The sequence below is a fragment of the Anastrepha ludens genome, chromosome 4 (genome assembly GCF_028408465.1).
Source record: "Anastrepha ludens isolate Willacy chromosome 4, idAnaLude1.1, whole genome shotgun sequence".
Classification (NCBI taxonomy): domain Eukaryota; kingdom Metazoa; phylum Arthropoda; class Insecta; order Diptera; family Tephritidae; genus Anastrepha; species Anastrepha ludens.
In genome coordinates this window covers 21855352-21881338 of record NC_071500.1, presented here as the reverse complement: position 1 = coordinate 21881338, position 25987 = coordinate 21855352, and the positions used below count along the sequence as shown (strand labels likewise).

General features: G+C 36.4%; 1 protein-coding gene across 3 annotated transcripts in view; it reads right to left on the bottom strand.

Annotated features, from left to right (window-relative positions):
- LOC128860443 (calcium-binding protein E63-1) overlaps positions 1-25987 on the bottom strand; it is a 205370-nt gene that overhangs the window by 146881 nt on the left and 32502 nt on the right. Inside the window, exons 1-3 of one of the 3 annotated variants that reach the window (XM_054097972.1) lie at positions 16383-17260; positions 953-991; positions 817-856 (exon numbers count right to left, since the gene is read on the bottom strand). In XM_054097972.1, coding sequence (XP_053953947.1) covers positions 817-856; positions 953-991; positions 16383-16418 — 115 coding nt within the window. In that variant the 5' untranslated portion in view covers positions 16419-17260. Of the gene's footprint in view, positions 1-816; positions 857-952; positions 992-4307; positions 4372-16382; positions 17261-25987 lie in introns of those variants that run through there. The other 2 variants (XM_054097973.1, XM_054097974.1) reach the window with 2 other exon arrangements.

Below are 25987 nucleotides of genomic sequence, written 5' to 3'. Positions count from 1 at the left end.
CAAGGTCTCTTTCAGCTTTTTTCATTAAAATTTCAAATCGGTGCCCTAAATAATAGTATTTTTTATATCTTTTTTCTAAACCTGGTAACTGGTAACCTTAACGTCTTTATTGGCGCTATTATAATCTGTGACCAGATCGTCGATATTTGAGCTCTCAATGACTCCACATACGACTCTGGGCACGGATGAGTGGAAATTGGCGGCATTCGTATTTTTTATTTTTGCGAACAGATAACTCCAAAATATCATTGTTGATTTCTCGAATTTTCATCTCGCCACAGAAACCGTTTTCCTCTCGAATTCGTACTAGTGATATCAGCTCTTGAATTGAAAAGGATACGAAGTGTTTGCGGGTTGTGTGGACTTACCAAACCAAAGTGCAGAAGGTGAAATGGCCTCAAATCTTCTCGCAAGACTTCATCTGGTGTTAATTGTAGTGCATTACCTTTATAGAGGAATTTGAAGTATTATTTTCAATGAACTCGAAATAGATGACACTAAACTCTTTAATGGTTCGCACCATCGCCGGACAAACTGCATTTCAATAAAGCAAACTTCCAACCTTGCCCAAGCAGCAGATTTCCAAAACAACGGCATGCCTGATGGCTTTCCACACACCTCTGGAACACACTCTAACAGCATTTCAAAGCAACGGGCGCAAATAGCAACTTGGAAAGGGATTTTATAGGTAAGTAAGTTATGTTTGAGCATTTTGTTTTCCCCTTCCTATGACAAGGCGGCACTCTGGAAGCAGTGCTGTGCAACGACAAATACGTGTAATTTAACCTAACCTAAAAAATATTACTTCTTACTTACCTCTTAATTCCACTTCAGTGAATGGTTTCTTTTTGACAGACTGAAAGAAAATATTCAGAAATGTTACGCATTTTTAACAGATTTAAGTGCAACTAATTTTTCTTAAGCAGAATTCGTAAAGAAGTTTCGCTCTTACCTTTGTGGTGCGCTTTCCTAGCAATGTTGTACCCAACATCTGAAAAGATAAATAAATAAAAATTAAAAATGTAATATACCAGTCACATTTTAAATAAAGGAAACTCATATAGAGCAACCTGATATTAATATTAAATCGAAAATGTGCAATAAATAGAAACAGAAATATGAGTGTTACACTGTGTGGCAAATAAAATAAAATATAATAAAACCATTTTTAATTTTGATTTATTTTAGTTTAATGATTACTAGACAAGTGAAGTATTTCAAAAATTTCAGTTGTTTAAAAATGAAGAGGCACACTTAAAAGAACTTGACTACAGTTGCCAAGGTAATTCAACGGGACGTGGGGGTATTTATTGACCACCTAGCTTAATTATTTTTTACTATTTGTTGAGTATCCATGCACATACTTATGTAGTTATATAGGTATGTAAATATCTACCCAATAAACCTTTTTGCTCGATCTCTAGTTGGGAAACATTTAATAACTAACGATTTCCTTAAATCTCAGACGTTAGTTCTCAATTGCATCTCAAATTTCCGTTGATAACTTTCTCAAAATAGTTCTGAAATTAGTTCTAACGCTACTTTTTTACTTTCAAAACAATGGACGTGGCCGTAGAGACACCGATGATGCACAACGCAATGGACGTCCAAATGAGGCTGTAACATCAGAAAACATTAAAATAATCCACAAAATCGTTTTGAATGATGAGTTAGCTGACATCGTAAAGATATCAAAAGAACTTGTTGGCTTTATATTGCATGAGCATTTAACTGTGAGAAAGCTCCATTCAAAGTGGAGGACGCCTTTGCGCACTCTTGACCAAAAACAAGAACGTGTTGAAGATTCTGAGCAGTGTGTCGACAACAATAATTGAAAATCGAATTATCCCACATCCACCTTCTTCGCCGGTTTTGGATCCCAGCGACTACGGGCTGTTCGCAAACCTAAGAAAATGCTTGCCGGTAAGAAATTTCGCTCGAATGAAGAGGTTATCGGTTATCGCTGAAACTGAGGCCTATTTTGAGGGGCAAAATATAAATCGTTCTACAAAAGTGGTATTGAAATATTAGAGCGGCGCTGGAATGATTGAGTTGTTCTTGATGGAAATTACGTTGATGAATAAAGCTAATTTTGAACAGAAAAACAAAACGTGTTTTCTTTGTTAGGCCCGGGACTTTTCAGCTCATGTATTATGTAGACAATTATAGTAGCATTATGTTGAGAACTACTCTTTTTCATGCATTAGGGATATTGATATATTTGTAAGTCCTTCTCAACTCGTAACAAAGTTGTTGACAAACATTTGAAAAAAATATAACAAAACATTTAGTGTCAAATGATAGACAATGCTGAAAGTCAAATTGAGTGCTAACACTTTTCAATTATTTGAGAATGTTCCTTCAAGTGTTTATTGGGTAAAGATAATTAAGTGTAGGTAAACAAATATGATTTTTGCGACGTACTTCGTCGTGCCAATGTCAGCACTATTTTTTTTTACTAGCAATCATCATCGCTGCCAATAATGACGAAATTATATATAATATATTATATGTATTTATGCAATTAAATTCGTGTTATTTTGCGCCGTCTGGCAGTGAATTCAAACGACCCCTTTTTACTTTTCCTCTATCTACATATTTAGAAAAACTTCTGGCTGTAATTAACATCGCGTTTATTTAACGTTTTTTATATCTTACCATTCATTTTAGAATCTCAAAAATGTAGCCAATAATTTAAAGAAATGCTAGCCAAAATTGCAAAACAAGCCTGTAAATTAGATTCAAATGTTTTGCAATAAAAAGAAAGCTTGTGAACTTGAATAATTTGACATAAACATGTTCTCTAATAATATTTCAGGTCGGTTAAACTACGAGGGGGGTTCAATAAGTACCCGTGTTAGATATGAAGACACCATTTTTTGCAAAAAACTTTTTTATTTTTCAACATAGTTCCCTTTTAGAAAGATACACTTATCCTAACGCTCCGGCCATTTTTTTAACCCCTCCAAAAAATAGGATTTGTTGAACTCTCCAAAAAAAAACGCCTGTGTCTCGGCGATGACTTCCTCGTTTGAACTAAATTTTTTTCCCCCGAGCCATTTTTTCATGTTAGGGAACAAGAAAAAGTCGTAGGGAGCCAGATCGGATGAATGCGGAGAGTGCGGCAGCAATTCATGCGGTTCGGCGTCGACAACTCCGGTTGTATGGGCTGGTGCATTATCGTGGTGAAACAGCACCTTCTTTTAAGCCAAATACGGACGTGTCTCCTTCAATTTTTTGTGAAAATGATCCAATAACTCACTGTACTACTCTCCAGTGATCGTTCTTCCTTTTTCTAAAAATTCCATGAGGATGACGCCGGTCGCATCCCAAAAAATCGTCGCCATGACCTTTCCGGCTGATGAGACTCTCTTCGCCTTCTTTGGAGCTTCACGGGGAGAAATAGAAATCCATTGTTTTGATTTTTGCTTAGTTTCTGGTGCGTAACGATGGATTCAGGTCTCATCAACAGTGGCAACTCAACGCAAAAATTCTTTCAAATCCCGCTTAAATTGCTCCAAACTTCAAAATTCAAGCTTCAAAAATAACAACCGCATCGGCTTGCTGTAGCGGTAAGCAATCACAGCACCCATCGGGCCGACAATTTTTTCATCGCCAACTTATCATGTAAAATATTAATTGCCGTTACGGTCGACACACCTATGGCCTTTGTTACTTCGCGCACTTTTGTTCGTCGTGAACTTTTTGAATGATTTCCTCGGTAACCACGTCTGCCGAGCGTCCTGATCGCTCCACCTCAAAAACAGATGTCCATCCACGCTTAAATTCGTTGAACCAATATCTAACTGTGGTCATAGATGGCGAAGCGCCCCCATAGGCAGCATCCAACTTTGCTTTTACCTTCTCGCATTTTTCCCCATCCAAAAACAAAAAGCGAATTATACTCCTCTTTTTCCATCTTAGCGAAAATCACGAAACACGTCTTACTCAAATAGTTGCTAGCCAATCAATCAGTCAGAAATTTCTTTTGCCACCGATGTTAACACTAACTTCCCTCAGGAATGCCCTCTGTCATCAAACACGGATACTTATTGAACCGCCATCGTATATTCATAGATGCAGAACTTTCGTATTTACTTAGATAGTTAGCAAAGAATATATTCACATCCAAGAAATATATGCAAAAGTCATAAAACTAAATATTACATAAATTCAAGTGCAATTTAAAAAGCAATTTTCCGAGGCATAATTTTAGATGAGCCGCGAGAGAACGGAAGATGTCAAATTTGTGAACTTTCATAAAGTAAAAAGAAAACTAGATGCGCCAATTCATTTTCGTAACGTACCATTCATTTCACTCAAAGCTATACTAAGTCTGTCTCGAACACTTCAGCAAATTTACAAAATATATTCAGCTACGTTTAATAATTTATATTTGGATGTGCCCGAGAAATACTAAATGCTCGTTTCTGTTTGTTTAATTGTATGCCTCAATTTGTAAACATTGAAAACACGAACGTTTTAAATACAACAACAACGGCAATAAAAAATACAGAACAATAAAACTGTACATGGTGCAAATGAGCTAATCAAATCTTGTGATTTATTAGCAATCGAAAAAAATGTAAGCTCATGACATAGACAAGCAAGTGCTTCGCTCATTTTCAACCGTTGCTTCACTCATGTGCTGCGCAAAAATAAATTTTCAAATACACGCTTTGAATTTTAATATTCTAAAAATTTTTTTTTTTTCAACACTAAATCATAGACATAAAACGTAAATAAATTAGTTGCTCATAAAAACACTTTAAAGCACATTACAAGTCGCGTGTGAACTGAGCGCTACTGCTGTTGGGCGAAAAAACGCATTTGAGTGTTCGAGAAAAATTCTAAAAAAAAACTTGGATTTATATACTACTTGTATAGTATATAAAATCCAAACAATTGTTGTGTAAATGTGAGCACATACCTACATAAAAGAGTACTCGTTTCCCGCAAAAATACTTATATGTACGAGTGTGTACTAAAATGTCTCATAAGATTGCTATTTTAGAGAAATAATTTGAGAAAATTTTGACAAAATATCAGCATACATATCTACATACATATAGGCATGTAGACAAAAGTAATACACAGAAGCAATGAAAACAACGATAAATATTTTTGTACACTGGATAAATTTAAACGTATAAGAGAAAAAAATTAACGTCAGTCGGAGGATCGTTTCATGATGTGTCTATTGAAAATTCAGTAGTGAAACAAACTTAGATTGATTTAAAGGAAGGGGTACTAACGTATTGAAACTGGATTTCGTAATTTTATTAAACATTTTCACAAATTAACAACAAATCACATGGAATCACTTTTTTGAAAAGAAGGAAATAAAATAAAAAAAATAAAATTAGGTGTGAAATGGAAAATGTTTCAATCAGTCTGTCGAGCTGTACAGCGTTATGCGGTGCAGATATGGGGATACTTTAGATTGAGAATGTTGACAAATCACAACTGCAATTCATAAAGAAAATGTTTAAGCTGCCAAGCTGTTCGTTATTAGAAACAGGTGTGGAGTGTGGTCCCAAAACAATCTTTGCATATGAAGACTTTAGGCACCCAACCCTCCAATCAAAAATATTTTTAAAAAGAAATGTTTTCTAAGGTGTGCTAAGGTTTTAAATCGAATAAAATTGGCTTACAATTTGAAACGGGTGTTAGAAAAAAGCAAAATATATCTTAAATGTGGGTTTTTCAGTAAGAGCGCTTCAGCTTTTGAACTTTTTTGAATAAAACACAAACGGTTTGACTTTTTTAATTAATTTTTTTTTTATTATCGAGTTTGAACATATACATTTAGGTATGAAATTCGATTTCTTTTGCATGGCCACCGCGTGCACGTTTTACGAAGTCCAATCGTTGAACCCAATTTTCGACCACTCTTTTGCATAAATCGGCCGAAATTCCAGCAATTTCGCGTTCAATATTGGCTCTGAGCTCACAAATCGTCGCCGGCTTGTTACTGTAGACCAATGATTTCACATAACCCCAAAACGGGACGGCTTGTTAAATGTACCGTAAAATGGCCGTAATGCTCTTAAAGTAGCAGCAACAGAACGATTATTTTCATACAAAAATTTGCACGATTTGCAATAGTTGCTCAAGTGTGTAGCGTTCCATGATGAAATGTATACTAATGAGGGCGTTGTAAAGGGCGTTGTTCGCCCTCCCTATCGGAAAAAAGTTGAAACGCACCTATTGAATAACCCTATATTAACACTACTAACAGGAAAAAAATATGGAATAAAGCACTAAACACTTATGGTAGTTCAGAATATATAAAGAACTGGACTATAGTGTAGGTCAAAAATATTAAAAAGTTCATGTCCATGTCATGGTTTCTTAAGCCCTTTACAATAAAAATTGCTCTTCATGTAACTTAAATGACAAAGAACAAATCCTACATTTTCTTGCCCGACGTCCAATATTTAAACTATACTTCTTTGGAAAGACCGTCCTTAGTAATACCGGAATAGTTCATACTCTCAATGAAGTAAATGATTTTCAATGGAAAAAATGCATGAATTTTATTACTGGTGCTTTAAAGTATAGACACTTTATTATAGATGAATATATATATATATATATATTTATATATTATTGGTGTGTACACCTTTCTTGGATGTTTGGCCGAGCTCCTCCTGCTATTTGTGGCGTGCGTCTTGATGTTGTTCCACAAATGGAAGGACCTCCAGTTTTAAGCCGATTCCGAACGGCAGATATATTTTTTATGAGGAGCTTTTTCATTGCAGAAATACACTCGGAGGTTTGCCATTGCCTGCCGAGAGGGGACCGTTATTATTATAGGAAAATGTTTTTTTTCTCTTCTAAATTCCGAATGGTAGTCACGCACCAATCCATTCGGTTACGGCGACTGAATAGTTTCGTAAATAAATATCTGCCTAATTTTCCCGGCAGACCACTATTAAAGTCACTGCCGTAAGTTCATTTAAATGAAGTAAAAAGGATTGTAAATACTTTTGTAAGACTTTTGTGATAAATAAATGGATCCATCTATTCACGAGGTATGTTAAAAAAATAAGGTGAATTTTAATTTTTCTCAAAAAATTATTATTTATTCATCAATTTCTATTTGATCTCCTTCAAAGTAGTCCCCCTCAGATATAATACACTTGTGCCAGCGTTTTTCCAATTCTCGAATCATTTTTGATATGCACTTTTTGGTATGACCTTGAGCTCTCTCAGCAATTCGGATCTTATCTCCTCAATTGTCGCAAAACGCCGTTGTTTCAAGGGTCTTTTCAGTCATGGGAACTGGAAAAAGTCGCAGGGGGCCAAATCTGGTGTATATGGTGGCTGAGGCATGATAAAGGTGTTGTTTTTGGCCAAATAGTCTCCCACAACCAAAAATGAGTGAGCAGGTGCATTATCATGATGCAAAATCCATGAATTTTTTTCCGGTCGTTTTTTCATGATACTTTTTTCCACAATTCCGGGCGTTTTTTCGAGTTGCTTCACTCAAACAGCGCATACCTTCAAGTAATACTCCTTATTTACGGTAAAACCGCGTGGTAAGAACTCCTGATGCACTAAGCCATGGTAATCGAGGAAAATTGTGAGTAAAACCTTGACATTTGAGCAAACTTGACGTGCTTTTTTGGTCTTGACTCTCTTAGACTCTTCCATTGGGACGATTTCGATTGGGATAGTTTCGATGTCATAACCATACGAGTATACTCATGATTTGTCACCAGTTATGACCCTTTTAAGAAAATCTGGATCATCGTTGACGTCATTCAACAATTCCTGAGCGACGCTCATGTGACGTTGTTTTTGATCAAAATTTTGCAATTTTTGAACGAACTTCGCTGCCACACACTTCATGCTCAAAATTTCCGAAAAGGTTGCATGGCATGAACCAACCGATAAGCCGACATCCTCAACAACTGCTCTCTTCTCTTATTGTGATTCGACGATTCTCCATAACAATTTTCTTCACTTTCTTAACATTTTCATCGGTTGTTAATGTACTGCGGCGTCCAGAGCGGACCCTGTCATTCAGATCTTCTTGACCTTCTGTGGAAAGCTTGTACCACTTGTAAACATTTTCTTTTTTTACTTAGAGTACTCTCACCGTATGCCACTGTCAACATTTCAAGTATTGTTGAACATTTAATTCCATTTTTACACAAGATTTGATGCAACTTCTGTGATCCGTTTTTTTCGATAGCAGAAAATCGCCTTGTCTTATTTATGCCTCTCGCAAACAAACTAAATATGTTACAGCTTAAGCCCTGAATATATCTTCGAGACGAGTGTACCAACATAAAAAAAGTCGAATGTACGCAGCCCACGAAATTTGAAAATTCACCTTATTTTTTGAACACTCCTCGTATGTGCCAAGTTAGCTCTATGCGTTTACTTTCTACTTCAAGTTATGAACAAATGGCTCAGCGGTTAGAAATGTCGGCATTTAAAAAACCTTCGATGAAACAACGTTGAAGGATATCCAAAAAGTTAAGATTTTTTAGAAGAAATCCTTTGAAAAATAATTTCATTTTTCTAATTATTAAGTATTAATTCTTTCTATTTTCACAGACCCACCCTCATGCATTGAAGAAACTAGTGTTGTCCGTAGGCATTAACTGGATGGGGCTCACTATCGATACCATTGCGTGTTACTTTGAAACATTTCAATGAAATTATGTTTTTCAAAGAAAATTTCCCATACACTCTTTTATTTAAAATTGTATCTCTCTTTTAAACCTTTAAGAAAATGAAAAAAAATTTAGATTTGTTTTTTTTTGTTTTTTTTTTTATGAATGACATATCTATTTTATTCTCAATAACAAAACAACCAAAATTCAAGTAATTATTGCTAAGTACCGAAAATCAATGTTGAGTTTTATAATTAATTGCAGAAGTGTGAAAATTTTCAAATCCAGACTATGATAAATTTGTGCTGAGCTTTTTTAAATTAATTATTTCATTAGCATTGAAAATTAATGGTAACTCGTGAAAAAACAAAGGTACTTAGAATGATTTATTTTATTTATCAAGTTTGCACCTTTTTTCCTCAATTTTTATGTGTACTACTCCTATCCCATTTGTCATTTTACATTTGTGTTTGCTGTCACAATTCTCTCATAAATAACAGATTAATTAACATTAATTCTATTTTGTTGCTGTATTCAAGCAGGTGCATATTTTCTGCGACTTTTCGCTAATTCATTACACCTAGAACTATTACACCCTGCCATTAGCCAAATTATCGAAACACTAAAAATAGCTACAGTAAGATATAAATAAATGTACGTCTACAATATTTGTGCAACAGCTGCCATAGCCGGGTGTGCTCGCGTTTTTCACATGGGTTTTAATTCTAATCGAAAGTGTTAGGTGCCAATATAGCAGACATGAAATGTAACAGCTGAAAATAATTATTTTTCGAATAGCAACCGCCGTTCAGTAGTTGATAGCAAACTTACTTATGCATACCATAATTTGTAGGATTCGGTTTTCCCAGTGCTAATTTTCATATTAGAAAATATCATACATATATAATATATAATCCATGCTATTTGAACGAGGGCCCTGAAGAGTACCGAACGACGCTTTGGCTGTATTAATTCTGTTTTGTTATCTTGCACCGCTCTGGCAAAATAAGAGCGTACATATAGTACATAAGTAACCACGCATACCAAACTACGAATTTTCAATGTATGCATCGAATCTATCATATATGACTGTACAACGAGGGAGGTCACCGCAATTATGATTATGGCGTCTCCAAACGTTATGCGATAATGTGAATTTTCTAATCTCGAGCTACATATGCATATGTATCTAACACCGAATTACTGTGGAAGGCAAACCAATCCAATGTGGCCACCGAAATCCCTAGAATGAAAGGGCAATAGATCGGCCATTCCCTGAGGAAGAAATCCGACAACATCGCCAAACAGGTGCTACGATGGAAACCCTTCCAAAAGATAAAAAGCAGTGTATTTAGACCACGAACCACCTAGCGCCGTCCAACGAAGGCTGAAATGATGTCATTGAATAAAACCTGGAAAGAACTTAGAGAACTTAGGTGTTGTTGACGCCCTATGATTCAATTAGGAGTAAGAGGATTCTATATATAGTATATAGTATATAAGTAGTAAGGGTGTTTAGACTTTCATGGCCACACATGTATATGGTCGTGCAAAAAAAGAACAAGAGCATCTATTCCATTTGTATTTGATTTCATGTTTAATTTTGTCCAACAGAAAAGTATAGTATTCCTATGTACAATAATATTGACCCCCTTTTCTTTATAAATGGCCAAAAAGATGACTTCTTAAGCCCAAAAAACAGTAGTCATCCTGAACTTTCTCGCCTATTATGAGACCTGGAACTTCTCAGGTAGTGCTGCTTCTCTTCATGCCACTTGCATAGAGTTCTGCTTAGACTCAAGTTTATAGCTATCAATCCACCGGTTCAACAATCCGGTTAGGATACCATTGAAAGAGGGGAAAAATATCCAGTTAAAAAACGCATATCTGTTCTCGCTAGACAGCTTCAAAAGCTCACGTGAACATTCGATGCGCTATTGTTTCTAAAGTGGGGTGAGCATTCTCGGCACTCGCTATGGCCTTAGACATACCAAGGTGATCACTGAAGAAGTTTGCACCAACCATAAATGATACTCCAACCAATTCCACGAATTCTTTGTTTTTCAAACGTGCATTTTCTAGCACAGGTTTTATGACTTCTTCAACAATGCTTGATGGCATCGCCTAATCGGCCGACCTGAGCGCTGATCGTCTTAAACTTGCTCTCTAATTTGCTTGAATAGACTATACAACTTATAAATCATTGTTTTTCATGAGCAACCCTATAATCAGATAATAATTCTTCCATTAATATCTGTAGTATTTTCCTTTGCTAAGTAACGGAAATTAAGCACGACACGAAATGCAGTTTTCTCCGTAGTTGACTCCCAATTGATTTATATGACTGAAAAATAGAGATATGTTTAGTTGTATTAAATCGCTAAGTAGGGATAAGTAAAAAATTACACTGACATCGTTTTTGAGCCCTATTCGTATTATTATGCTCTAGATTTTTAACAATTTATTATTATTATTATTAGAAGGTGATTTAGCACTGCGACCTGAAAGACCTATTATGCCCGCTTCATGGATTCAGAGTATTTCCCTGTGCCAAACTTCCGCAATAAATTTTAGTATTTGCCCTATTTTATTGACTTTTAACTCCTCAGGTGCCGCTTATGCACCAATGTTGGGCACGATGCCAGCATATGTTTGGCGGTTTCATCATCCTCTCTACAGAACCCACAAATGGCATTGGAGTATTTTTCCAGGTTAGTAAGATGATAATTCAAACTACAATAGCCTGTTAGAATGCCTGTGATGATTGTGAAATTATTGTTATTTAATTCCCTGCAATCTTTAAATCGGTTTAGGTTAAAGCAACCTATCATTCCATTCTTCCAGTATTAACTACTTTGTTTTTCCTCTACTTCCCGAGTGAAAAAGAAGAAGTTGACCTTTCCTATAGATATTATTCATTTAAATGTGTTAATTTACTAATTTGCCATTAAGCTAAAATGATGCACGAACTCGTAGTATGAGTTTCAGGTAAGATCCCCGATGTTTATACATACATATATACATATACGGTTGTAAAACAAACAGTCAATACGGCGATGAATGTGTTAAGTGCCCACGGCTGCGTGTGTTTTGAATTTAAATAGCTCGATTGATGATGATGCCTGTGATGTCGATAATGTAGTGCGGTTATTTACCATTCAGTTTCATCAATATACTATACATATATATATAATAATATATATATAATATATAATATATACTATACATATATATTCGTCATTCGCAGATATTTTGGTTTTTTTGTGGACGTGTTTTTCGCAATGTGACGTACCAGCGGTACTTTTTCGATGAATTTATTGCGTTGGGGAATAAGTTCATAGCGTTTTCATATTTTCTTTTATTTTACAACGATTTGTTTGCTGTCTGGCAAAAGGTAAGTATTCATTCGATAGAGCTCTTTCTGCTCTACAAAACTATATTATGTTAATTATATTTTTGAGTTATTTAATTTTTATGAGTTTCGAGGTTTAGAAATGGAATACCCAGAAGGCAAAAGTCAACATTTTTGACACCTGCTCTTTTTTACTTTTCATCGAGGCCAAAAAGCTGCCGAGCAGCGCAGGACATTTGCGGCGTGTATGGAGAAGATGGCATACGCGTGAGTCCAGAATTGGCGGAAAAAATGAGCTGCGACCATAAAACATTTACAGCCTGGGTGTCCACGGTCAACAAGGAGCTCTACATTGTCCAGCCACACTGCGTGAATGAAGCTATATGATTGAAAAGGCCTCATCGACATGGTCAAACCAAACTTCTTCACGACAATGCCAGGCCCCATGTTGCATAAGCCGTCAATGTCGAACTCCAAGAGCTCGAGCAGGAGGTCCTTCAGCATCCGCCGCATTCTTCGGATCTTGCGCCGATCGATTACCATATTTTTCGCTCTCTAATAAAGCATATGAAGGAGGTTACATTCGATAACAAGGAGGTCCTTAAAAACTGGCTCAACAACTTCTTTAACACCAAATCAGGCGATTTTTGGCGGGACGGCATCAACAAATTGGTCGAGAGGTGGGAAGGGGTTGTAGACAGCAACGGCGAATATTTAATTGATTAAGTTATTGATATTATATTGTATAATTATTGATTTTTGTTTATATAAAAGTCTTTGGTAAAAACGCTATGAACTTATTCCCCAATCTAATAGGGAATCAAGTAGATAAGTTTGCATTATCCAACAAAGCATGCGCTGGAATGAAAATATGTCTCATTTTCAGATACTTCATCCAGATAACCCTTGGGAATGACTTGTAGTAAAGTCGTAACTTGTAAGATCGGACTAGTTTTGAAGTAGTTCACCAGCTGTTATGCCTAGAAAAATATTCCCCAATTCGTCTACAAGGTGTAAGCCTGTAATAGAACAACTTTCACACTAAGTTTCTCAAAAGTCCTAAAATTATTTTATAAAATCTTAAAGGATCTTATTTAAGGCTTAAATAGCAAATGGGACGGTGGTCATCTTTTACATTTCGCGCCATATATTGAAAACAAAGTGAAATAATAATGAAAACGGCTTTATTGGTTTTTAAAATATTCTCCTTGTCAATATACTTTCGCGTTTGCTTGAATTAATTTTCAAAGCGCTTAAAAGTTACCTCCAAAATGAGCTGTTTAAATGTTTCAACACCTTCATCAAGCGTTGAAAAACGTTTACCTTTCATTTTATTTTTGATGTTCGGGAACAAAAAGAAACAATTAGTGCCAAACCAGCGCTGTAAGGCGAATGGCCCTTTAATTCGATCTTTTGGGTGTTCAAAAACTCTTTGTGTGATCCATTACATGAAATGTTGCATTGTGTGCTCTTTGACTCGCTTGACGAAAAATTTACATATGAAAGCAACAACAAAGTTATCGGACAGGATTCACCACTAGCGAGTATTCCTCACAAAACTGGTATAGCTAACTATTTTCAATGCTGTCAATTATCTTTCTAGAGAGTTTCATTACACCGCGTTCATACAAGGACACCTTTGTTGCTTCAACATTGCAAATTCACTTTTGACGTTGCCCATTTTGGTGTTGCATCTTGAAATTTTAAGTCTATGATCAACAACAACATAGAGAAGAACAAGAACACATAGGGACTTGACAGAGCAGGAGCCTCACAAGTAATGAGTTGAAACAACAAATGTCTCCCTGTAGGAACGCAGTTTTACCAATACTGATTGAGTGCTTCCAAACAAATATAATTTTCAACAGGTCTTTTCCCGTGCTACAAATATATTTTTATGTATACGATTTGCTTCATCTACTCGCCACCTACTAACACTTGGTGTCCTACTATAAAAGAAGGGCGCTACAAAAAAATATTGCATTATCTGTAGTGTTACTTGATCCACTAGTGTAAAGTCCATCTGTGAACAACGGAAATGTTAAGAAGCAGTTTACTCCAGGATAGTTCCTGCGCAGTTGTTTTTGTAATTTTTTCAATCTCTATATAAGAAGCTCATCCACCCAAATAATGACAAAAGTAAATGCATTCTAATTAGCTGATGCTGAAATACTTTTTATTTCAGAAGAAGTGCAACCACCTTTAAACAGTTAGTAAAACCACCTACAGCTCAATGTTCAAATATAAATAAATAATTGGCGCGTGAACTTCTGTTAGGTGTTTGGTCGAGCTCCTTCCCTTATTTGTGGCGTGCGGGTTGATGTTGTTCCACAAATGAAGAAACCTACAGTTTTAAGCCGACTCCGAATGGAAGTTATATAGTACACAGAATTACACTCGGAGGTTTGCCATTGCAATCCAATGGGCGAGTGCTATTAAAAAACTTTTTCTTAATTTTTGGTGTTTCATGCAAGGAGATTCCAACCTACATACTCCAAATGGCAGTCACACACCAACCCATTCTGCTATGGCAGCCGCCATATGAATATTGATAAGTTAAATAAATATTGGAATATTGCAACAGAACTGAACAGCTAAAAAATGCTAAGTTGATTTATGCTGCTTTGTCAAAATTCCGCAAATATTTTATCCACTGCTTAACCTGTCAACGACAAGTGACCTATGTACCTATGTGTGTATGTATGTAGAGGCCACCTTGCCAACTCTGTGAATTTAAAATTTTACCTCACAGACTAGACAAAAATGTGAAGAAAAACAAGACAAATTTAGCAACTAAATATAAGCAATCATTTATATTTATATTGCAAGTTTACGCAACTAAATTTAAGAATTAAAAAAAAAAATACAGATTCAGATAAAGCGAAGTCAAACAAGCTGGAATTGGATAATGAATTATAGTCTCAAAGTACCTAAGCAACACTGAAAGTAAACGAAAGGGAAAGGAGTGCTCTTTTCTACAGATTCTAGATAAATTAGCTTAAGCGGAGAATTATAGGGCGGAAGAGCATTTATATGTATACGGATTAGAAAATTTCGGTGCATTGCGTCGAAAGAAGCCTAGAAACGAGTACGATTTTGAAAGAATAAAATTAATGTGACAACTGAAAGAAAATTTCGCATTGAGTAAAACTCCAAGGTTCTTCAACTCTATTACACTTTGATAAAAACATACTGACGCATCGAAAGTGTTAAATGAAAACTTTGTTTAATATTCAAAGACAGAAGCGACCTCCTGCACCATCGATGGATATTGTTAAAGACGAGTTGAAGCTTATGAGCACTCACAGAGTTTTTAACAGATGAACAGGAAATTTATAAATTATCCGCGAAGAGCAAGAAATTAGAAAAAAATTCGAAAAAAACATTTGATTATGTCATTAATAAAAATTACAAAAATAAGTGGCCATTGGGGGACATCTGAAGTAGCTATTATATAATTCTTCTAGAATTCAGAACTGAATCAGCAGACGTCAGGTCCATTTCTTCTTCTTCTTGTTTGGCGCGATAACCGTTTACGCGATTTTGACCGAGTTTAACAAACCGCGCCAGTCGCTTTTTTCTCGTGCTAACCGGCGCCAGTTGGACACACCAAGTGAAGCCAAGTCCTTCTCCACCTGATCTTTCCAACAGAGAGGAGGCCTTCTTCTTCCGCAGCTACCACCAACTGGTATCGAATCGAATACTTTCAGAGCCGGATCGTTTGTATGCATTCAGACGACATGACCCAGCCAACGAACCCGGTGGATCTTTATTCGCCGCGCTATGTCTATGACGTCGTAAGCCTCATACAGCTTATTGTTCCATCGCCTAAGATGCTCGCCGACACCTACGTGCAAAAATTTTCAGTAAGATCTTGCTCTCAAACACTTCAAGGGAAGTGTCATCGGATGTTGTCATCACCCAAGCTTCTGCGCCATACGTTAGGACGGACATGATGAGAGCCTTAGTATGAGTTTTATTCGTCGAGAGACGTCGAGAGAGATTCTCCGTTGGATTTCGAGACAGGCATTGACTGTCTCCTAGATAAGCGAAGTTTCTTACAACCTTGCCCTTTTCTGTTAAGTAATAAAAAGCTACAGTTCATATTTCAAACACTTAATGGCAACACTATTCCGCTGCTTGCTGTAGAAACAACTTTTAGAGTAAAAGTTAATGTTTTTTTTTGTCATTTGGCTCGTTGGAGAAGTTTAAAAATGGTTTTTAGTATCATAGTGTTTTTTTCTGAAAAACGCACTTATTAAAAAAAACCAACATTCGTGTGCGAAGAGCACGACTTCGCAGCGATTGTTCCTGAGTGGAAAATTAACACCCTTAATTATGCTTTATAGGTAACAATAAATGTTTAGGTGTTAAACATAAAACCAAATATATTCGCTCACCTTTAATTGCTGCCGTAGGCCACTCATTGGGCTCATTCAAGTTCAAAATAAACGCCTTAATAATTTATTGCAAAGTGTTTGGCGGACTTGTTTTTTTTTTATTTTTTTATTGTTTTTTGTTTTTTTTTTTAAAGGCAAGTAATTTACTACTTTGTTATAACTAAAACTTGAAGAGTTGATTTTAAATTTATGTATGTATGTATAAGACCACTGAATTGCTTTCTCTTTCTTTCCGTACAAATCTTTTTAGAAATCTTGTTGCTTCAGAGAAGATTTTGATTCTCAATTTATTTTATTTTCTTCACGATTTTCTAATAGATTACACTACTGTGCGCGGTGGCTTGTATGTTTCAATCCGTTTATATATACAATATACGCATACTATACTTTACAAAATTATATTTATTACATTTATTCTATGTAAACATGAGGAGTGCAACTTTTCAGCTGATGAAATGTTTTGACGCGAACGCGCACATTTTCGCAAACGAAATGACTTCAGCGACTGACGTGAAAATCTTACGCCGCCGTCTGTGCAAATCTGGGAAAATTTTACATACACATATACATACACCTATAAAAAACGTACGGCGAACTAGCCACGAAATTCGTGGTTGTCACACTCAGGCGCGCAAAACTTTTAACTACCTAATGCCGACACACAACCGAAAACAAAAATAATGCGAAAAAAAAATAATATTCAAAGCAGTAATGAACGAAATAAATCACGAAATTGAATTGACGAAATTTTCAGCTCAATATATGTACGAGTATGCACTGTAAACACAATCACTGAAAGTACGCGCTAAAATTTTCGAATACGAACCGTTCGCTGCAAGTTTTGAAATAAGATTGGAAATTGTACGGCGAATAATGATCAGCAGTACCGGCGACTACGATGATGACGGCAACAGCATTGGCAAACGGATAGCATCAACAAAAACGGCAGCAGCAAAAAAAAATGTTATGTAGGTAGCGATTGAGATCGCCCCGTGTCGAAGGCAAACAAAAGCTGTGCGATGGCGAAATAAAAATGAGTCGGCAACAAATATGAAAAAAAACACCAGTTTTTGGTGCAAAAAAAAAAAAAGCAACAACAAATGTACATACATTTCAGAAGCAACGAAGGGTTATGTTTCAAACATATGCTCGCTCACTATCTGCAGCATTTACCACAAGTGTGTGACGTTTTTATACCCAATGCGTAAATGCACGAGCCTACTATGACTAACCACCAAATACATAATAATTTCTTGTTGTTGAATATTAATTAATCTATTTAGTAAGAGATGTTACATAAGCTGGCGCAAAATTAATCACCCTGTCGGAAGATTTCTAACTTCTGAAAATGGCGTTCGCGAGGCTGTTGTCATGGTGAATGGCGAACACTATCGCGAAATGCTGACTCAATTTTTAGTTACTCAGCTAAGCATCGACGACATTTGGTTCCAACAAGATGGTGCAACAAAATTGTCTACCGGATTATAATAAAAATAAAAATTACTCCTACCAAAAGTGGCCAGCTTCTTGCATATGCTCAAGGCATTGGCATCTTTGGGCACCGCAAGCGAGATGATATCACAGCATTTTCTGCTATCGAAAGAGAGTCAACTAGAGCGGTTCTGTCGGTTAACGAGGCCAAGACGAAGTATATGATTGGAGACAATATTTTAGCGGCAACTATACTTCTGAAATTGTCAAGGAATTTATATATCTTGTCCCCGCCGTCACAACAATAATATATGTCAGCCTGCAGATAAGTTGACGAATCAAGCCTATCTAATTGGTGTTACTATGTATGTACTCAGTAAACAAATGTGAAGCAGAAACCTATCTCGCCCGACAAAACTAACACTCTACGGGGCACTGATCTTACCCATTCTACTCTATCGCGCTGAAGCATAAGTTGTGTCGCAGACTGATGCAGCCGCTCTTGGGGCATTCGAGAGAAAAATATTTCGGAAAGTATTCGGCTATCTTCGTGTTGGCGAATGAACCACGAGCTGTATGAGCTTTGCCACGTTGTGAAAATAGTTAAGTGCATCAAATATCACTTATCACAGTCGACCTTAATCGGGTAACGAGTTGTGATCCTTAAGCAGGCCATATAAATAAGTAGTTCAAACTCTGTTTCGAAATTCGAGCTTAAAGTAAAGTAAACTGTTCTTAACCGCAATAAATTGTTTTAGTTCTAAAGGTCCGTTAAATTAGGTTCATTGCGACAACGAATTTGACTGATGGCGAAATAATCATGTGTCTTAGGGCAGAAAGCGCAACAAAAAAGCGTAGAAAATGTCAGTACGCACAAAAGTTGGTAACTTTCTGCTTTTGCCGGACAGAAAATGGTGTTTTTTATTACATAAAATTAAATACGAAAAAAGCAATCTAAATTAGTTTAGTAAATTTAAATGCAATACTGTATTTTCGACAATAGCTCAAGCCTAATTAAAGCAATTCGAAAACCAAAATGTGTCCTGAAAACTACATGTGCGTCCCATAAACTCGTGTACCCGTTTCAAAAATTTTCAAATGTATTTCTGTACCAACAACAACCTGTTTACATATACTTACCGAAATATAATATTGTTTTCTCTTTCTTTGGTTTACAAGCGTCAATATTTTCATTGTGGCACCATTGGAATGTTTTACATGTCACGTCAGTCAAATCTGTTGTCGCAGCGGACTCATTGTGGCAGGCCTATCTGTCATAGGCAGCGTCAAAGCATCTTGTCGGGATTTTTAAAGGAGCATAAGAATTTTGAATTTAAACAAAAATGCATATTTAAATCTTTTTTATGGTCTGACACTGTCAAAACGTCAATCAAAGCTTAATTTTTTATCATGGCGTCTTTACGAATGAGTAATGCTTGGAAATTCTTATAAATCACTACCGAAATTTTAAATCAAAGATAATATGTTATGAACTTTTACGCTTTTCTGTCATTTGGTGCTTACCAAATATACTATTGTAAGTATTGCATTTACAGTGTAGCCTCTTCTAACAACACCTCTATTAGCCGTACACCTCTCTTGAGCGGACATTTTTTTCTACACCACATTTTATGTATCAGAAGAAGATACCTCTCTTGGACGGACAAAAGCTGACTGACGATGAGTGTCCGCCCACGGGAGGTTTCACTGTATATCAAAAAAATTTTACTAATAAGTAACTAAGGATTTCATTACAACTATTTTTCAGTGTTTAACTATCCGTTTAATACATAAATTATTTACTGCACTATGCTCAACCCTGTCCACTATTAAGTTCATCCGATGACCAGCAGTAAACCGTACAATGTAGTGCTAAATGAATATTTACAAGGAAAGCAATCATTTAAGCAATCGAAGCATTTAGAACCGGCTGTTGTTCATAACCGGAACCTGGAGGCTTACAATTCATGGCGCATGTGAAATTCTCTTTCGGTACACCTCAACATATATTTAGAGCAGTTTCTTCGTATTACGTCATTACTGCGTGATGGTGTATGAAATTTATCAGCGTTTCACACTACATTCACTCAATTTCTCAGACTCGAAACCATCATACGAATCTCGCTGTCGATTGATTCGCTGCCTTTTCGCATTAAGTGACAAAGGTACCTTTCAGGCAGTATCATTTCCCTTTGATCTCGTTAATGGCGAAATTTGGTGGCCAGTTTTTCTAGAAAGATTAAGTTTAATGTTCCTTGCAGAAATTTTCGGCGTTTCAAGCTTTTTTAAGAGATAATGTCAATGTGCTAATGCACCACTCGTTGGAACGTTGTCTGACTTTAATTACTTCTCGTCCTTTTTGGATTTGGACCTTTCTGTAGCCAAGCAGGTATTTCAAATGCAATTAAAAAAATACTTTCTATGTAACAAATCAAACTAATACTTCGAAAGTAGTTGTTATTTTAGTTTCATAATTATTTATTTTTTTAAAACTCAACTGCAACTCGTATGTATTTTTAGCCATTCAATGGCTTGTTATGTTAATAATGTAATTATACTTCACATTTTAATTATAAATTTGTTTAATTAAATATTGTAATTTTATATTATATATTAATTTTAATTAAACATTGTAAAATTTGTATTTTAGTTTTAAATTAATATTTTAAAGTCTGTTCTGAATTTTGTTAAACATTAATTAATAAATAAATAAATAAAGAGAAAGATTTGGAATGTTCGTCATCGCCTATTATAACAGAAAATGTTAGGTCTAGAAAAGAAATAGGACTATGAATAAGTTCGTGCGGTTTTACAACAGATGGCGTAACTTGATTATTATTCCATCGATCCACATTTCCAAACATTCATTGGAGAGCTACTGTCGTAAGGCACAAACGTCAGTATAAGTTTTTTATTTGAAGCGTAAACAACAATATTTTTACCACACTTGAAAATGTCGAATTTCGTGCCAAATAATGTGTTTTTGCGGGGAATTCTTCTTCATTATTTTAATATGAAGAAAAAAGCAGCCGAAAGTCATCGTATCTTGGTGGAAGTTTATGGTGAGCATGCTCTATCTGAGCGAACGTGCCAGAAGTGGTTTGCACGCTTTAAAAGTGGTGATTTTGGCTTGGAAGACGAAGAACGCGAGGGTGCGCCGCCAAAGTTCATGGATACCGAATTGGAGGAATTGCTCGATCAAGATCCGGCTCAAACGCAAGAAGAGGTTGCAAAAACTTTGGGAGTTGATCAATCAACCATTTCCAAACGTTTAAAAGCCATGGGAATGATCCGAAAGGTAGGCCATTGGGTGCCGTATGAATTGAAGCCAAGAGACGTTGAACGCCGTTTTATGGCATGCGAACAACTGCTTCAACGGCACAAAAGAAAGGGTTTTTTGCATCGAATTGTGACTGGCGATGAAAAGTGGGTCCATTACGACAATCCAAAACGTCGGGCAACGTATGGATACCCTGGCCATGCTTCAACATCGACGTCGGCGCAGAATATTCATGGCCTGAAGGTTATGCTGTGTATCTGGTGGGACCAGCTGGGTGTTGTGTATTATGAGCTACTGAAACCGAATGAAACGATTACGGGGGATGTCTACCGACGACAATTGATGCGTTTGAGCCGAGCACTGCGAGAAAAACGGCCGCAATACGCCGATAGACACGACAAAGTTATTTTGCAACATGACAATGCTCGGCCACATGTTGCACAAGTGGTCAAAACATACTTAGAAACGCTCAAATGGGATGTCCTACCCCACCCGCCGTATAGTCCAGACCTTGCGCCATCCGATTACTATCTCTTCCGATCGATGCAACATGGCCTGGCTGACCAGCACTTCCGTAATTACGATGAAGTCAAAAAATGGATCGATTCGTGGATTGCGGCAAAACCGACCGAATTTTTCACAAAGGGAATCCGTGAATAATAATAAAAAAAAAAAAAAAAAAAATCTGTAAGTACTCCAATAGCTAATTTTAGCAATTTCAGTGATATATCCACTTTTGGCGGCTTTGTTTTGTAGGCTGAATAATGCCCGAAATTCATTCAAAACATAAAATCGAGTGAAGTTTGAGCATTTCGACACATTCGCTACTAAAATTCCCCCGTGGAAATTGTCGAGATAAACTTTCGAGCATTGTGTGTGAAATTGCAGTGTACCCTCAGCAACGAAATACCGTCTCAGTTTCAACCTCTTACTGCCAAAAATACGCCCGACAAGCTTTAGAACATTTCCTTTTTTGACATTATCAACATTGAAAGACATTATCGGCCAGGAGAAAAAATACATAACTTTCGCGGTAGAGGGCTGCAGTTATCGATATCTCGTAAAGTATCGATCAAACAATTTAAAGTTTGTGCTCGTTGTCAAGATGACATTTCACACTAAAAAATTCCTCTGCTAATTGTTCCACTCAGTTACATGGTATTAACAGTGGAAGACAACAAAGAGAAAAATTTAGTACATTTCACAGGTTTTCTTTGATAAAAGCGAAAATGCAATACCTGCCGCTGAAATTGTGAATGATATTTAAGAGTGCCGATACTCTAAACGTTAATTACGTGCAATTTTGGTTTCTTCGATACCGCTCAGGCATTTTTCATGTTAAATATGCACCTCGTGCAGGTAGGCCCGTAGTCGAAAATGTAGATAAAACTCACAGAAATAATCGAAGTTGACCGGCGAAGTTGATAGTCATAGGATCGCCCAGGACCATAAAACCATTTTAAGCCATTTGCGCAAAAATTGTATGAATGTCTTTTTCGCAAAACTAATATTATCTACATATATAAGTACATACGTTTGAATATTCTGAGCCGGTGGTCACACTGTAAGAACGCTTATTTAAAATTTCGCCCCAGCGAAATACTGTGCGTGTTCGATCGAATTTAGCAAGTCAACACAACGCAAAATTAGTGAAAAGAACCGAAAATATCACTGACGTAAATGTTTCAGTTTAAAGCGACCCAAATTTGACGATTTCACACCTTTCTTGGATTTCACTATAATGTTCCGATATATGTTGGCAAGTCTGTCAATTCTTGTACTAACTAAGTACATAAAAATATTAATAATGTTTAATAAAATTTGTTGCACGTAGTAAGCTACCCATTGATTGGGAATTTTGTTGAAGATTGTTTGCATTAAATGTGCGTCCATATTAATCACATAAATCGTATGCAAAATATACTTATATGTGCGTTCATAAATATATACGAGTAGTACAAGGCGAGTAGAACTGCATAAGGGTTGTCTCAAAGTTGGCTTATATACCACCTTCACCAACACTATAAGTCCACTAATTTGGGTTACGTTCATTTTGTTAATTTACCACATTTCTGATTAACATTCCTACAACAATTTTATCGTCATTACATTTGTAAAAGTTACGCCACATTAAATAAATTTTACGTTTAAAATAGATTATGCGAGAGCCTTAGAAATATTGGGAAACTATTTCAGTAATGATACTCTCAAGAAAACAGCCGTTTACGAGAGGCATGAACTTTTCAGAAGAGGATGACGAACGTGGTGGTAGGCCGTTAGCATTGAAAGCTGATGCAGACATCAATAAAGTGAAAGAAAAGTTTATCAATTCCCGTAAATTAACCTTCAGAGAGTTGACAGAGAATGTGAACATTCCTTATGAATCCATTCAGGGCATTGTAGTTAATGATGTGGGTTTGCGCCTTTTTGTAGGAAAATTGGTCTCAAAGCAACTGAATTTCATGCAAAAACAGGACCGCGATGATATCGTCAAAGGTATGATTTCCAAGGCTGAATCCGACACAACATTCACCAAACGCATCATAATTAGATACTAGACGTGGGCTTATGAGTACGACGCGCTATCTAGGCATCGGGCAAGTGAGTGAAGAGCTCCGAATAAACGTATAAACCAAATCAAAAACAAACACGTCATTTTCAGTCGATGCTCACGGTTTTTATGGATTACAACGGCATTGTACACCACGAATTTTTGCCACAAGGTCAGACAGTTAATTCGGGCTATACTTGTGCGTTATGAGACGTAAATTTTGCAACACGATAACGCACCATCGCACAGAGACATCAATATCCGTGAATTTTGACCAAAAACGAAACGAATTTCATCCAAAGAGCCATCGGATTCACCTGATGTGGCTCCCTGCGATTTTTTTCTGTTTGATGGAGTCAAAAACCACAAGATTTCCTCCTTTACCAGCTTCGGCATTTTAACAGCCGAAAGGAAGTAAAGGAAAATCGAAGGCAGTTCTGATGGGTATACCAAAAAAAGGGTTCCAAAAATGGCGAAATGCGTTGCAGTCGATGAGGAGTACTCTAAAGTCGATAATATCACTTTTGAGGAATAAACGTTCTGAATTTTCTGAAGATATTCCTGAAACTTTTTGATCAAGGGGGTATGTACCTATCTACAATGTATATTTAAGTATCAGGTACAAAAGTAAGCGAGAAGCAGTTTGTAATGGAGAAGCAGTTTTCACGCTTAAGTATGTATATATGTACTTTGTTTTGCTATAAATTCTGTGATAAATTTTACAACGCATCCGGCGAGAATAAAGTCTTAGAAAAGAGTTCCTTTATTTTTGCTTTTGTTCCGTGGCAAATTTCGCTTGTCAGCAATGGAGTGGGGAGCTAAAAAAAATCGCTGACTGCATTACAAAAGTCTGATAAAAGTGCAGAAGAGGCTTACGAATTGCTCAAAAATACTTTATATTTCGAGAATTATTGTTTACCGTACGATGAATCGTTTTTCCCAAACGTCTGAAAGTGCCCGACAGAAAAAGAAGGGGTAGACCTCGCCTGGTTCGAACCAGTGCCGCCATAAAACTCGTTCGAGAAAAAATTTGCAGGAATCGCCTCAGAAAGTAGAAATATATCGACCAAATCCATGTGAAGACTTCCGTCGCTCAACTGGTCATCTTCTGACAACGCGCTTGAAGAAAATTAGACCCGACAAGATGCAAGCAGTTTCTTCGGTGGCTCACAGTCAACGGCCCTGAAAATATTCTTTTCACAGATGGGAGAATTTTCACTATTGAAGAAGTTTTTAATAAGCAAAATGACAGAATCTATGCTAAAACTTCTAAAGAAACAAAAGATGTTGTTCAGTGTGGCCACCATACATAGTTTGGTGGGAGTGCCTTGTAAAGGCTCAATATTTCTTAATTTCTACAAAAAAGGGGTTAAGACCGGGCAAAAGTGTACCAGGAGGTTGTCTTAGAAGGTGTGATGAAGCAGTTGAGCAGTACTCTCTTCAATAGAGAGCATTGGATTTTCCAGCAAGATGGGCTGGAGCATAAAGCAAAAACTCAGAAGTGGCACAAAAATAATATTCCTGATAGCCGCAGAGGATTTGCCGATCAGGGCTTCCATGATCTGAATCCATTTAACTACAGTTAGTGGTCAGAATTGGAGAGCATGGCCTGTCGAAGACCTCACAAAAATTTATAGAGTCATAAACAATTTTTGATTCGAGCAGCGACGTCAATATCCATAGAAACCGTGCGTGCTGCAAGAGCTAAATGGCCTAACCGTTTGAAGGCTTGTGTGTGGTGAACATTTCGAATGAAAATCTAAATTAATTTTTTTAATATTTACATGATTAAATAAAACTAACTTCATTAAAAAAAGTATTAAAATTTTATATCTATAACGGACTTGCCTTGTAACAGAACTTATGACAGTACTAAGTACATATGTAAGTTTAGAAAAAAAATGGCATTAATATTACTACAAGGTTCAGAAAAGAACTCTTCCTCACGCCCACTGAGAATGTTTCCACTACATACAAGATTGCAAAAGAAAGATATAACAACTCTAGCAAAGCTGTCAAGCTGTTTCTTTAAAAGAGTTTGCGCACGCAAACATTATACAAAGTGGCGCAAAATTAATCACCCTATACGAAGATTTATAATTTTTAGAAACAATGTCGTACATCAATCACATTTGACTCTTGTAAACAGCTGCAGTATACAAACCGACAAGCAATGGAGTGCGTAAAATAAAGACTTCCATTAGACAAAATAATTTCTTTTCTTTTTTTTTGTTTTGTTATTTAGTAAAATAAAGGATTCAAAAACAAAATTTGATGATTAGTTTTGCGCCACCTTTATAAGCAGATTCAATCGATGAGCGAACTTCGACGGGTGAAACTCCG